General features: G+C 43.6%; 1 protein-coding gene across 1 annotated transcript in view; it reads right to left on the bottom strand.

Annotated features, from left to right (window-relative positions):
* Positions 1-406: 406 nt before the first annotated feature.
* The window catches only part of inppl1b (inositol polyphosphate phosphatase-like 1b), a 49252-nt gene continuing 36779 nt past the window's right edge, over positions 407-12879 (bottom strand). The window contains exons 18-27 of the mRNA XM_063190536.1: positions 12821-12879; positions 11345-11431; positions 8191-8304; positions 7470-7558; positions 7194-7281; positions 6713-6868; positions 4845-4926; positions 2391-3390; positions 2165-2280; positions 407-1502 (exon numbers count right to left, since the gene is read on the bottom strand). The exon at positions 12821-12879 is cut by the window's right edge and continues 23 nt beyond it. Coding sequence (XP_063046606.1) covers positions 1409-1502; positions 2165-2280; positions 2391-3390; positions 4845-4926; positions 6713-6868; positions 7194-7281; positions 7470-7558; positions 8191-8304; positions 11345-11431; positions 12821-12879 — 1885 coding nt within the window. The 3' untranslated portion in view covers positions 407-1408. The remainder of the gene's footprint in view (positions 1503-2164; positions 2281-2390; positions 3391-4844; positions 4927-6712; positions 6869-7193; positions 7282-7469; positions 7559-8190; positions 8305-11344; positions 11432-12820) is intronic.

The following is a 12879-nucleotide window of genomic DNA, read 5'->3' as shown; positions in this document are numbered from 1 at the left end:
TTGCTTACATGGCAAATATACACAAGAAAAGGTTAAGAGCACAGGGATATAACCCTCCCTCTCCACCCTCTCGCACCTCACACCACACCTGTCTCTCTCCTGTGCCAGAGCACCATTACTGTACCACTCTGAGGGTGCGTTTCTCTACAACGTCACGGCTAACTACGTAAGGAAGTTAATTGGTTGCAATGCAGTTTGCCATTGACAACCCACTAAGTTGCTAAGTGGTTAGCAACAACTCTGTTGAGAAACGGGCTCCAGTGCAGTTGTATAGTCTCTGAACATATAACCAGTGGTTGACCCTGTTTGACACTGTAAACGTGTAACCACGGTTAACCACCGACATGTACAGTACGTCCCTCACCCACTCCACCCTCTGCCATCTCACACCCCCACCTGCCCCACCTGTGCCACAAGACGACCACTCGGGGCAGTTTTACAGTCTCCGAACATGTGACCAGGGGTTGGCCTCGTTTGACACTGCGACTCCATGTTGTTGACTGAAGGCGCCAGGATACAGACAGGACATGGGAGTATGTCATACTGATGAGACACAAGCAAACACTCACAGGTGTGACAAATTACAGGAATCCCACGCACGACACAAGGCAGTGATCCTCGACAGATAATTGAACGGACTTCTATCCTGGAGTGTAGACGGACACAAATTGATAATGTTTGTGGTCCATGTGGACTTGTAGTGTACCTATAGAGGGATAAAGCTCAATGTCATTGTTTGTAGTTCTCCCATTTAGCGCACCATGTCGCTCTCGCTGTTTTGCTGCAAAAGAAATTGTCCAAGGCAACCAAACTCTTTAATAGAGTTGTCTTATGCCGTCCCGACTCAGACCGTGTTGTTTCTCTGTCTTACCACTTCCTCTTGGCAGTGCATGCTAGGCGAAATCTCCAAATGAAACCTCGAATTCACAGCCATGCTGCCACGTGAGCTAAAAATCCAGGACATATCCAGGCTCAGACAGTGGCACATCTTGGTGTATGAGGGAAGGAGGCCATATGAAGGTTTCCTATCGTTTCATGCCCAGCTGTGCATCCCGTATGCTGACATGGCTAGTTACACTCCGAGCTGTGCAAGGTGCCATCTGTTATACAAGCAAGGCTATCCACCGTATTAAGTCCTGCTCAACTCATATAACTCCATACTCTCACGTCATTCCTTGTGTGCTAGTTCCAGTAAATGGTCGCCACGGAAGTCTATGGACTCTACTGCACAACTGGAAATCCGATGAGAGTTTCGATGCTAGCATTGCAGCACCATGTAACTTGTGGATAATAAGGAGGGTAGTTCCAGAGCCAGTTGTGCTAGCTGGCGTCTGTAGCACAAGCATGGCTGGTTAGTTCCATGCAGAGCTGGCATGGCATGTTCCACCGGCAAGGCTAAAAGCACAGCTCAGTCCCAGATCTTGGGTAGGTTCTCCAGGATCCTACGGCGATGGACGGGGTTGGAAACACCAGCAGCGTGCAGATCCTCCTCAGTGATTCCCCTTTAGAATGAGAGAGAGAGAGAGAGAGAGAGAGAGAGAGAGAGAGAGAGAGAGACTATTGATATGCTGCTGTTGATCTACTACCTCAATGGTTCTCGTACTCTTTTATCATTTCACAGATCCCTAGGCCAAATATTCTCACACCCTACCGGTTCCGTATCAGATCTACCACCAAAAAACAAGGTTATGGTTCAAAGTAGTAGGCAAATACAGTATCCTGCACACCGCCTATATTACACATGCATTTTATTCAGCACATTTCGGTTGTTCAGACCTTCTTCAGGTGAGTTCTGAGATTCATGTGAAACGCGTGTAAACAATTTGGGATAAAGTTCTCATTCATCCAGGTCCTCCTTATCAAGAGAGTGTAGTTGTAAGCAACTGGACTTTCTTCATGGAGCTCTCAAATAATTTTGTCTCTTCCACTGAGACCTTTTCAGTTTCTGATTCCCACATCAGAAATAGAGCTGAAGAAGTCACTAAGCAGAAGAGAAAGTTGCCTACAGCTTAACCTTTCTTGATATGATGAAAACAAATCTTAATGAATTCAGTAACCTGTCTGTGATTAATTAAGGTATGTTATAGAGTTTTAGAAGAGTTACCTGACAAAGCAAACAAATTATTACCCCTAGCATGCATAATAACAGATTGACCTGTCTTACCTGAAATAGTCCAAGTCATCCCAGCCATTGAGACTTAGCCCAAGTGTGTAGCGTTGCAGGCCCAATGTGCTTAGCAGGTCTTGAACGGTCTCTGGGGCTCCGTGTAGGACAGAAACCTGGAAACATATCAATATTTCAGCCCTAATAAAGTGCAGTGTTTGTAACAGTCAACAGAACACTTATTACCTGCCCGCAACCTAAAATAACGTAGCACATGAGCACTTGCCTCTTTCTCCCAGCCGTAGTTGCCCTCGTGGGGACTACACTGCACCGCGCTGTACCCTTGGCTCCTCATCTGCTTCTGTGGCCGGTGGTTGGGGCTGGGTCCAGGCCGACACTTGACCTCGGGCAGGAAGTCCACCTCGCTCAGAGACTTGGCGATCTGCAAGGCGGTAAGAGAGTGGTCTCCCAACGAGAAGGAGGGAGGGGCCTGTTGTTTTTGTTGTCGTTGTGGCGATGGCGGTTGCTGTGGTGACAGTTGTTTTGGTGACGGCTGCTCCACTATCCAGGAGGCCTCACAGTGGCGGGGCACCCTGGTGGAGACGTAAGGATACAGCTGTGGCGGGGGCCCGTTGCGGGGCACGCCCGACAGGCCAGGGGGCACCCTACTCTCCTGATGCATTCTGGGACGGTGGTCCTTTCTGATTGGCTCTTTCTGGGGCCTCTGCATTTCCCGGGCGATGGCGGAATGATTCATGTACATGTTCCGCAGGTTCTTCACAGGAATGGAGGATTCCGGAACCGCCACGCTGGCCTTTATGACCCGCGACTGCAGGTGGTAGTCTGCTTTGGACTGTAGCACGCCGCTGTTGGGGCTTGGGCTGGGGCTCGGCAGGGGGGAGGGGGGAGGCTGCTTGGCTGGAAACAGCTGGTAAGAAGACGTCCCTTGATGCGGAGCTGAGGAGGAGGAGGATTGGGAGGACGGACGATCACAAGCGGACGACAAGTACGGGGGAAGGCAACCAGGAATCTCGATTTCGGTGAAGTCTGAGCGTCGCGGAGGAGTCTTCCGGTCCCCGGGACCCCCTGTGACTCTGGGGAGCGGCATGCCTGCCGGCTCTCGGGACCAGACCGCCTGGCCATCTCTACGGACGTTAGCAATGTTAGCGTTAGCGGCGTCCTCATCCTTTCGACGGAACACAGGCACTCCCTCAAACATGAAGTAGGCCGGGTTGGTGTAGCTGTTGGGAGCCACCGCAGGAGACGTCCTGGGAGGTGCCGAGGCCCTGAGATGGGATTGACAGGGGAAAGCAGGAGATACACGCAGGAGTCAAAGGCTTAACTTGCTACAGAGGACACAAGGTATTCCGACAAATAATGAGCTCTTTTCCAAAGCAGGGCAAGAGATACTCAAATAAATTAGGTACATGTACAGGGTGCAATGTTATACCTCCTGGTACAAAGCTGTTCCTTTCAGATTTAGGAATAACTACCCGCCAAATCCTGTGTATTGTACCGTTCTTACTGTATATTAGAGAGTACTTCATTCAGAATGGACACTTTGATATACAGTCAATCCGGAAAGTATTCACAGCGCTTCACTTTTTTCACATTTTATTATCTTACAGCCTTATTCCAAATGCTACAAATGAATCTCTATTGTCAAAATCCTACAGAAATTATTTCATTATGACCATGTGAAAAACAAGTTGTCTTGACAGTTTTGAAAATTTATAAAAATAAAAAACAAAGAAATTATTTTTACAAAAGTATTCACAGCCTTTGCTTAATACATTGTAGAACCACCTTTGGCAGCAACTACATTCATTTTTTTTAATTTGGAAATGAAAAGGGATTAAAAGGGAGGTCATCTGTGTGTGTTTAAACGTTTCAGTACATTGAAATTGTACATTTTGAGTCTGCACCTGGCTAAAATAGATGGGTGTGAGTTTCAAAATCCTATGGAGAGTATCATGATCTGCTTCTGTAGTCACAATGCATGTTGACATGCATGCTTCTTTAGGTGTAATTCAGATTTCCAATGTTGACAGCATCCATACATCGCCAAACCATGTCAGTCCCACAACCATGCTTGACTAGCCAGATGATGCACTTTTTGTGTAAAACTCACTTGTTTACCACCACACATGCTTGACGCCATCTAAAGCAAATTTGTTTATCTTGGTCTCAAGAGAGATGAACAGACCAAGGATATGGATCACTGGAACCATGTCGTGTGGTCTGATGAGACCAAGATAAACAAATTTGCTTTAGATGGCGTCAAGCATGTGTGGTGGTAAATTTTCAAAACTGTCAAGACAACTTGTTTTTCACATGGTCATAATGGAATAATTTGTGTAGGATTTTGACAACAGAGATTCATTTGTAGCATTTGGAATAAGGCTGTAAGATAATAAAATGTGAAAAAAGTGAAGCGCTGTGAATACTTTCCACATTGACTGTAGTTAAGCCATTGTCTATGGTACACAGTAGTAGGCCTATTTTCATTTCGCTGTGTGACATACACACAGGGTCAAACCATGGTTAACCTGCTACAGATGGTGCAAGGTATTTTAACAAATGGTTTTCGTCCGCTCAATTTTTTCACTTACGCAGCCTGACAGTGACGACACATCTTGGAAGCATTACTCACACACAGGCCATCACTCTGTGTCATGTTTCAGGGAGAGAAAAAATCAACAGGAAAAAGAAAGAAAAAAAAACAAGGAAGTTGCCTCACCGAGTCTGGGGTCCACGGGCTGGTTGGGGGGATAGACGGCCCCTCGCAAGAACCTTCTCATCTTTCTCCACACAGAACCACTCTGAAGGGAAACAGAGGATAGAGAGAAACAGAGAGAGAGAGAGAGAGAGAGTCATTCATGTTTATTTCTAAATGTCGGATTTGTGTCTGTAGAGACCGAACATCTGCCGAGGTCAAATTCCTTGTCCGTGTCAAAGCATGTGCAGTGCACACACTGCTTCCAGCAGCGTTGATGCGGAACCATTGCAGATATGACCATTTCGATTAGCCCTGCACACATTGGCAGCGAACTTTATACAGCACACTGTGGATTTTGACAAGCAGCTCCAACAAAGTAGACTTCAATCGTAATCAATAGTCAACACCTTGCGGGCATATTGCGAACTGCCGGTATTGATTCAGATGTAGCAACCGAGATGTAGATTCAAGATTCAAGATTCAAGATTCAAGATTTTAAGATAGAGATGCTAGTAAATCCCAGCTTCAGAAAGTTCAAAACCCTGCAGCCACACATTTAGTCCAGTCACACTACTTCTGAATCAGCTGTAATGAACTAGTACTTATGGTCAGCTGTGTTAAATTGAACACATGGCAGGATTTGTTACTTTATGAACAAGGCCCACTGACCTTTCTTCAGTGAGGTCACAAAGTTTATTGTGTGGTTACGGGCAAACTGAAACATTGGGTGCATGTGGTAAGAGTTTTCTGACGTCTGACCCCAACAGAGAAGCCTCTCGCTCTGTCCACTAACAGAAGCAAAGTATATATCTTGGGTACAATTTGAAGGTGGGTGGGTGAAATTCTCCCCTTTCTGGTTTTACATAATATCCCCCCACCCCTTATGGTAACTTCAATATCCAATGAGGACAAGGAGATTATTGTACATATAGATCGATGCAATTTCACTGGTTCTTCACTGAACTTCTTTTCAAAAAAATCTGGTTTGACGTCAAATTGCTGCCTGCCTTTATCTATGGAGGAAGGATCCCCCGGCAACACTTGCACAAAGTCTGGTGAGGACGCATCTGCTGTAGCCAAGGCTTAGTCACCAGGCCCTCCAAAAGCAGAAGGAGCCCAGAGGAGAGAAGAGAGAAGAGGTGGGAGCCAGTGGGGGACACAATGGAAGGGCTAAAGGACCGGAACAAAAAATCAGGCTGAGCATTTTCAGCCAAGACCGGTCCTCCAGGCATTGAGGGAGACAATGAAGTCTGTCAGAACATTTTTAGTCATCTATTACAAGCTATTTTGACCACAACAGCCAAAATGAATATTTTAAATCTGACCTGGAGAGGTCAGCTGTAGCGGCATGAGGATGGATACCACTACTGTGCATTGAGGGGAGGACCAGGCCTAAATCATCAACAGTCCACCGGGCAAATGCCCTATATGCCCTTTATGGCCAATCCAGCCATGCACGAGGGGAACCAAAAAGGGAAGCTGCTGCAGGGAAAACGGCAAAGAAACTACTGTGCAAGAGCCAATCACGTGACAGGAAGCGATAAAGGGAAGGATGGAGAGGAAAAGGGTGCAGGAGATGCTGAGAACAGGGGTGTTAGCAACACATTCTGGGTCCTTATGCACAATCCGATTGCATGCCCCCTCAGTAAAAATAAGATTACAGGCTCCTCAAGGACCCTCGCTCATTCTCAGGACCCTGGTAGCACAGTTCCCTTTTTCCACAACTGGCAGAAATGAACGGAACCGAATGTGTAGAATGGCACTGACTTAAACCACGTGATAACGACATAATTCTACACAATGTCAGTGCAAGTTGTGCAGTATGCACTTTACTATGAAGTCAACAAGTGAATGCAATGAATTGAATCCAACGACACCCCCAAACTAACCGTAGATCCGCTCCCGGGCCTGTCGCCGGTCCAGTGGGACATGGACCCTGACCCGGCCCCGTATGGAGCCCAGCTCCTCGCCCCTGTGGGTCAGGAAGGTCTCGAAGGGCTCCGCCACTGTGCCGATGAGGGAGCGCAGAGCAACACAGCACTCACCTGCGAGGGGAAATAAGCCAGAAACATATTAACATTTTGATAGTGTATAGACAGTAGCAGTTTAGAGTAGAGCAAAGTGTATGAAATGTAATGTAATGTAATGTAATGTAATGCAATAAAGTAGCAGTGTAGAGTAGAGCAAAGTGCAGTAGTAGTGTAGAGATACCTCAATCAACCAGAGGAAAACTTACTGTAAGTATCTAGCAGCATAAAAAAATTGTGCACATTCATTACATATATCTTATCTTTACTATACTAGATTGAAAGGGGACGCCCACTTGCTACAAAACAGATTTATGAATTGATTTACGTGTCTAAAACCCACCATATGACTCAAAACTATCACACGATTTGATTGACAGGAGCAGGTGCTGGTCCCGGAGATACTCCATATCTGAGGAGATGGGTTGAAGCTATAGAGGAAAGAAAGAAAGAAAGAAAGAAAGAAAGAAAGAAAGAAAGAACAAATGAAAGAAAGAGCGAAAAGAGAGAAAGAAAGAATCATGAACGATATAACTATTTTTGGATCCTGCACATGTTTAAGTTAAATCATTAAGAACATTAAGAACAATGTATTTATTATAATGCATAAATAATGAACCTTGGGAAGCTGCTTTGACAGCCAGCCCAGTTTGAGGAACCCAGGAACATCACAGCCATGTGAGTCATTCTCACTTGAGCGACGGACTTCTGCAGAGAAGGAAGAGAGAGTAAAAAAACGGGGAAGACTGGCAGCATTATTCACACTTTCAAAATGTGCATACATTTCACCAGAAGTTCGTGAAAGGACAAAAGGGGAAAGGAAACATTTGTGGCTCTTATACACCAGAAAAACTCAGTCAAAACAGAAGTCAGACAACATGCATGTATACAAAACTAAATACAATTCAAACAAAAAAGAGCAGTAGAGTATGCCTACTGCCTGGAGAAGTGCAAATCATTTTCAATCACATTCAGAACATTGGTTGCCAAAGATATATGCGTTGCCCCTTTGGAACAATATATACTGCACACATTAGCAGCAGATAGTAAGACGTTAAATAATAATGTGAAGAGTTCAGATGCAAAACCCCCTAACTCCATTTCTGAAGACCTGCACTTCTATATTTTTAGAGAACCCCGTTGTTGGTTTGGTTTACATTCATGTACTTGATAACACATATAAATAGTTATATTACATAAATAAAATTAAAAAATATGCAATTTTGATAGTTTTGTATTAAATAAAAATGAATTAAGATTATTTTCTGAAAAGGCACTTAGGGGGTTTTGCATCTGAACTCTTCATGTGTACATAACAAAGCAAAGTTACAGTTACATACCTTCCAAACAGAGCGAGTGAAACTCGATGAAGAACTTAGCCTTGCTGGATGTCTTCACGATGGCCTCCACACTCTCCATCTCTATCCAGGCCTTCTCCAGACTGGCACCACCATCTGTGGAACCCACAACACAGTATGCAGTACAATACACCACAAAGATGTCTACTCCTTGGAAAACACTGCAAACAGCTTACTGTTCTTTTTCCTTATTTAACAAGTTCGCCCAAAGAAATAAAATGAGAAAAAAAGAACAGTAATCAATGGGTCGTATTTTCTGCACGTTCATCTTTGATCAGGTCTTCCTGCCTCACACCTGCATTTGTAAAACTGAAGGCTGGTGCGCAAGGACTCTGTTGAACTGTGATGTCTACACTTTAATTCATTGATAAGTAGGTGTAAAATGAACGTTAAAGTGTAATAGTATTTACAAAAACATCACATGATCACTTTGTTACCACCGGTTTTCAAACGGATGTCTTAAGTCTAAGCTGTGACAGCTGCAACAGTGACAGAAAGTGAATGCAGCCATTGAAAACATGAACAGGTCCAAATAATAAAAGAAAAAACTCTTTAGGTCAAACTCCCAACGTTATTCAAATATATAACATTTACATGACATTAATGAACGTGTCAAGCTTGTTTTGATTAGTACAATCATTATTGGGAATATCACGACAGATGTTCATTAGGGGTGGGTATTGGCAAAGGGTTCACGATTCGATGCGCATCACGATACACATGCCACGATGCGATTCTATCACGATGCATTGCGATTCATGTACTACTGTGATGCATTGCGATATTTACTTCAGTAAATGTGTAAAATACAGCTTATTTGTCAATTGCTTTGTCGCTTTCTTAAGTCAGTTCATTCTATTTAAGCATTCTATCATCTGGGAGAGAGCTTACATCACAACAGAAATATTATCTATTCTCTGCTGAACAAAATAACCCGTGGCAAATCGAATTTTATTGTTATCAAATAATCAATTGTCATGACTCCATGCAGTATTTTGAGAAAATAAGTATCACGATACCTTGTCATGAATCGATGCATTGTATCGTGAGAGTAAGTATCGCGATGCATCGATATGACGATTATTTTGCACACCCCTAATGTTCATACATAAACAAGTTAATGATGATCATCAAAAATAATGAGTAACACGCATAAACTTACGTATACTTTTATCTGTCATTGACTTAATTCCTATATTATTGTGTATATTTTACCATTTTTTGTCAGCAAATACCATTATCATACTTGCAACAACTAAATATGCTATGACTAATATCATAATTTTCATGCCTCTGAACAAGCACTATGACTATGCAGTTGGGGCCCAGGTGTTGTCAGCACACAGACATGATCTATGATGTATTTATTGTGATGGTATGTAAGGGCATGTCATCAGTTACCGGTAAAAGACATGGAGTAAGTATCCCTTTATCAGTTCCAGCTGTCGACCTTTACTGGGTTTAGTAATGTTCTCATGAGGCTCTTCCGTTAGTAGAGGAGTGGGATCGGATTGAAACCATTTACTTCTGCTTTAAATCAAACCTCGCTGCATGCATTCACTTATATTTTTAGAATTTCATCTCTTTGAGAGAGAACGTTGTGGTTGTGTTTCTCCTCTCTCTCTCTCTCTCTCTCTCTCTCTCTCTCTCTCTCTCTCTCTCTCTCTCTCTCTCTCTCTCTCTCTCTCTCTCTCTCTCTCTCTCTCTCTCTCTCTCTCTCTCTGTCTCTCTCTCTCTCATCGAAGGTTCAAAGAGTCACATGAAGTGAAACTGGAATGAAGAAACAGCCCGCAGCAGAAGAGGGAAACCAACCTGTTTTTAAGAAACAGGACGATGCATATAAGGGAAACAAATTCATAGCTGATCAGCAAATGTCTCTCTGAGTCTATACTTGCATGGTTAAATGGTATGAAGCCCCTAATGCATGCCGTTCCACCAGTGGAACACTGTAATAGTCATTGAAAAGTTGAACTACCATAGTACTACAATACTATGACTTAACTCAGGACCTTAAGTAATGCACTATGACTTGGTCATTGCCATTCTGGTAACAGCAAATTATAACTTTCAGCACATGCTTGCCCATCATTAACCAGGAATTCCTAATTGCCCAACCTGCAAAATGAAAGATAAAACCACTTTCACCATAGACCAGTGGTTCCCAACCTATGGGTCGGGACCCCCCTTATGGGTCGCCAAAGATCCACAGGGGGTCGCGGAGCCCTCTTGATTTTAAGGGGTTTCATTTTAAATATATATAGCCCATGTTGAATAAAAGACAAAGTTTAACTAATAAATGCATAGTAGCAACAAACTGTAAGTGCTACATTAAACATTTATTCTATATTTGACCAAAGACAAATTGAGGAATAAAATAACTAAAGTAAGTTTTCGTAGGAAACGGAGGGCATCTTGTGACTCCGTCTCGTGCGGGCGCTCGCGTGGTTGGGTCACCAAAGCTTACAATAGTAAAAACATGGGTCCCTTAAGAAAAAGGTTGGGAACCACTGCCATAGACAATAGGCATTATATATAGAGACCACAATATCTATGGTGAAAGTGGTTTTTATAAAATTTCATACAGTATTTCCTGCTTATTTGTCCTTTGTCAAGCACAGGCCTGTGTCAGACACATCCTCACCATTCATTCATTACTCAACTTAAGTCTCATGACATCCAGATATGTAGTACACGTATATGTCAAGTAACATGATGTCAGACACTGTCACACCCTAAACTCTGGTGGGCAGACGGTGCTTAACACAGTGACCAAACTTGGGCGGTGGCTGCTCACAGAATAGAGCCAACAAAACATTTTCCATCCTGCCAACCTTTTCACCTAATATGTTTTATTTTTGTGTTCTCCAGAACTTTCTGTCCTTTGATAGCGCCATCAACACCCTCCCTGGTCAATACCTGCTCTGACAAATAGTGAAATAGTGTTAGAGCATTTGATTAATCTGTTGCTATCATGAGAACCGGGAAAACATCTCCCACCCTGCTCTGCATTTGCTGAGGTGTTCCAGGAAAACACCTCATGGAGAACATTTCAGGGAAACATGTCTGACCTCATCTGACCCTTGACCTTTGACCTTGTTTATCAACCGCATCACTGGTTGATCCTACAGGCCCATACCTGCTCTGACGAACGGTGATGTCAGGCCCACTTGGAATGTAGCGAATACAGGAGAGTGGTCACTGGTGAAGATGTCATCGGTGCAGCCTAAAACACACAACACACATAGTAATATCATCCAGCATCTCATGAAAATCCTTTGTCGTTTCATGCTGTACATATTTTGTTTGGACATTTTTAATCAACCTTTAATAATAATAATGTGCTGTTCATGGTTAAAAAAAGAAAACAACAAGCAACTGAATAGTTAGTTTGTGCATGAAATCTGCCAGCCATTTTCACATTTTTACATGTTTTGTGTAAATATGTACATTGCATCATGTCTATAATGCTTTTTTATGATTGTTTGTGATTCGTTTTCCCATTGTTTTTAACTTCTCTGGTTAAATCTGGTTATCCTCAGGTTGCTTTAAGCTACACTGCATACTGTATGTTCTTACTACCCATCATAGAGACATGGGCCTATCACAGATCTGAAGTCATAAATCACATGGATATAACACAGTCGATAAAATAAACACACCAGATGTTGGTAACATCTGAACAATATGCAATATTTCAAAGGTCCTGGCAGTGGCTCCAGCCAGACGTTCAGTTTAGTGGGTCACAGGACAGTGTGTAAGAGGGTGGAAGCCATCGAGACAGGATATGACTGGGCTCTTGGACCACAGACCGACGCTCGTAGGAGGTGACGTCCCACTTCAGAAGAAAACGCTCAGTTGTGTCCAGCCACACCACAGGAGACCCAAAGAGCCGTACTCCAAGGAATGCGGCAGGAAATAACCCTGACTGTGTTGTTGATATGAAGCTTTCTTATTTTCACCATTTACTCGACTCTGTTGGTACTACTTTTAGCTTTCAGTATTGTTGTATTGTGTCTTTTGTGCTTTTACATGTCAACTGTACTTTACAGACCCAGAGAGACCCACTCGAAGGAACATGGCAGGAGATAACCACAAACTGTGTTGTTGATGTGAAACATTTTCTTACCCTACTGACTCCAGTTTTATTTTTTTTACTGCATTTTAGCTTTCTGGTTTTGTCCCTTTCCTCTGACCAGTCAAAAACCATCAGACCGTAACATGAGTAGTAATATTGTCCTTGAGTGGCGCTATCAGCGAACACCAAACATTCCACAGCCTGAGCAGTCAGCACACACTGTGAAGAGGCGCTAATGTACTGTAATGCTGAACACTGAGAAAACAGCTGATCTGTGTGTGTGTGTGTGTGTGTGTGTGTGTGTGTGTGTGTGTGTGTGTGTGTGTGTGTGTGTGTGTGTGTGTGTGTGTGTGTGTGTGTGTGTGTGTGTGTGTGTGCGTGTGTGTGTGTGTGTCTGTGTCTGTGTGTGTGTGTGTGTGTGTGTGTGTGTGTGTGTGTGTGTGTGTGTGTGTCTGTGTGTGCGCGCATGCGTGCGTGCGAGAACAGATAGAGTGAGAGAGAGAGGGAGAGAGAGAGAGAGAGAGAAGCTGAGCTCACCATATGAGTTACACACGATGTGAGTGTCGGGGTAGGACTTCCACAGAACTCTGTCACAC

This window comes from Engraulis encrasicolus, chromosome 23, assembly GCF_034702125.1.
Source record: "Engraulis encrasicolus isolate BLACKSEA-1 chromosome 23, IST_EnEncr_1.0, whole genome shotgun sequence".
In the NCBI taxonomy this organism is placed as follows: Eukaryota; Metazoa; Chordata; class Actinopteri; order Clupeiformes; family Engraulidae; genus Engraulis; species Engraulis encrasicolus.
Note: the sequence above shows the minus strand (reverse complement) of the source record. Positions and strands in the feature narration are given on the sequence as shown.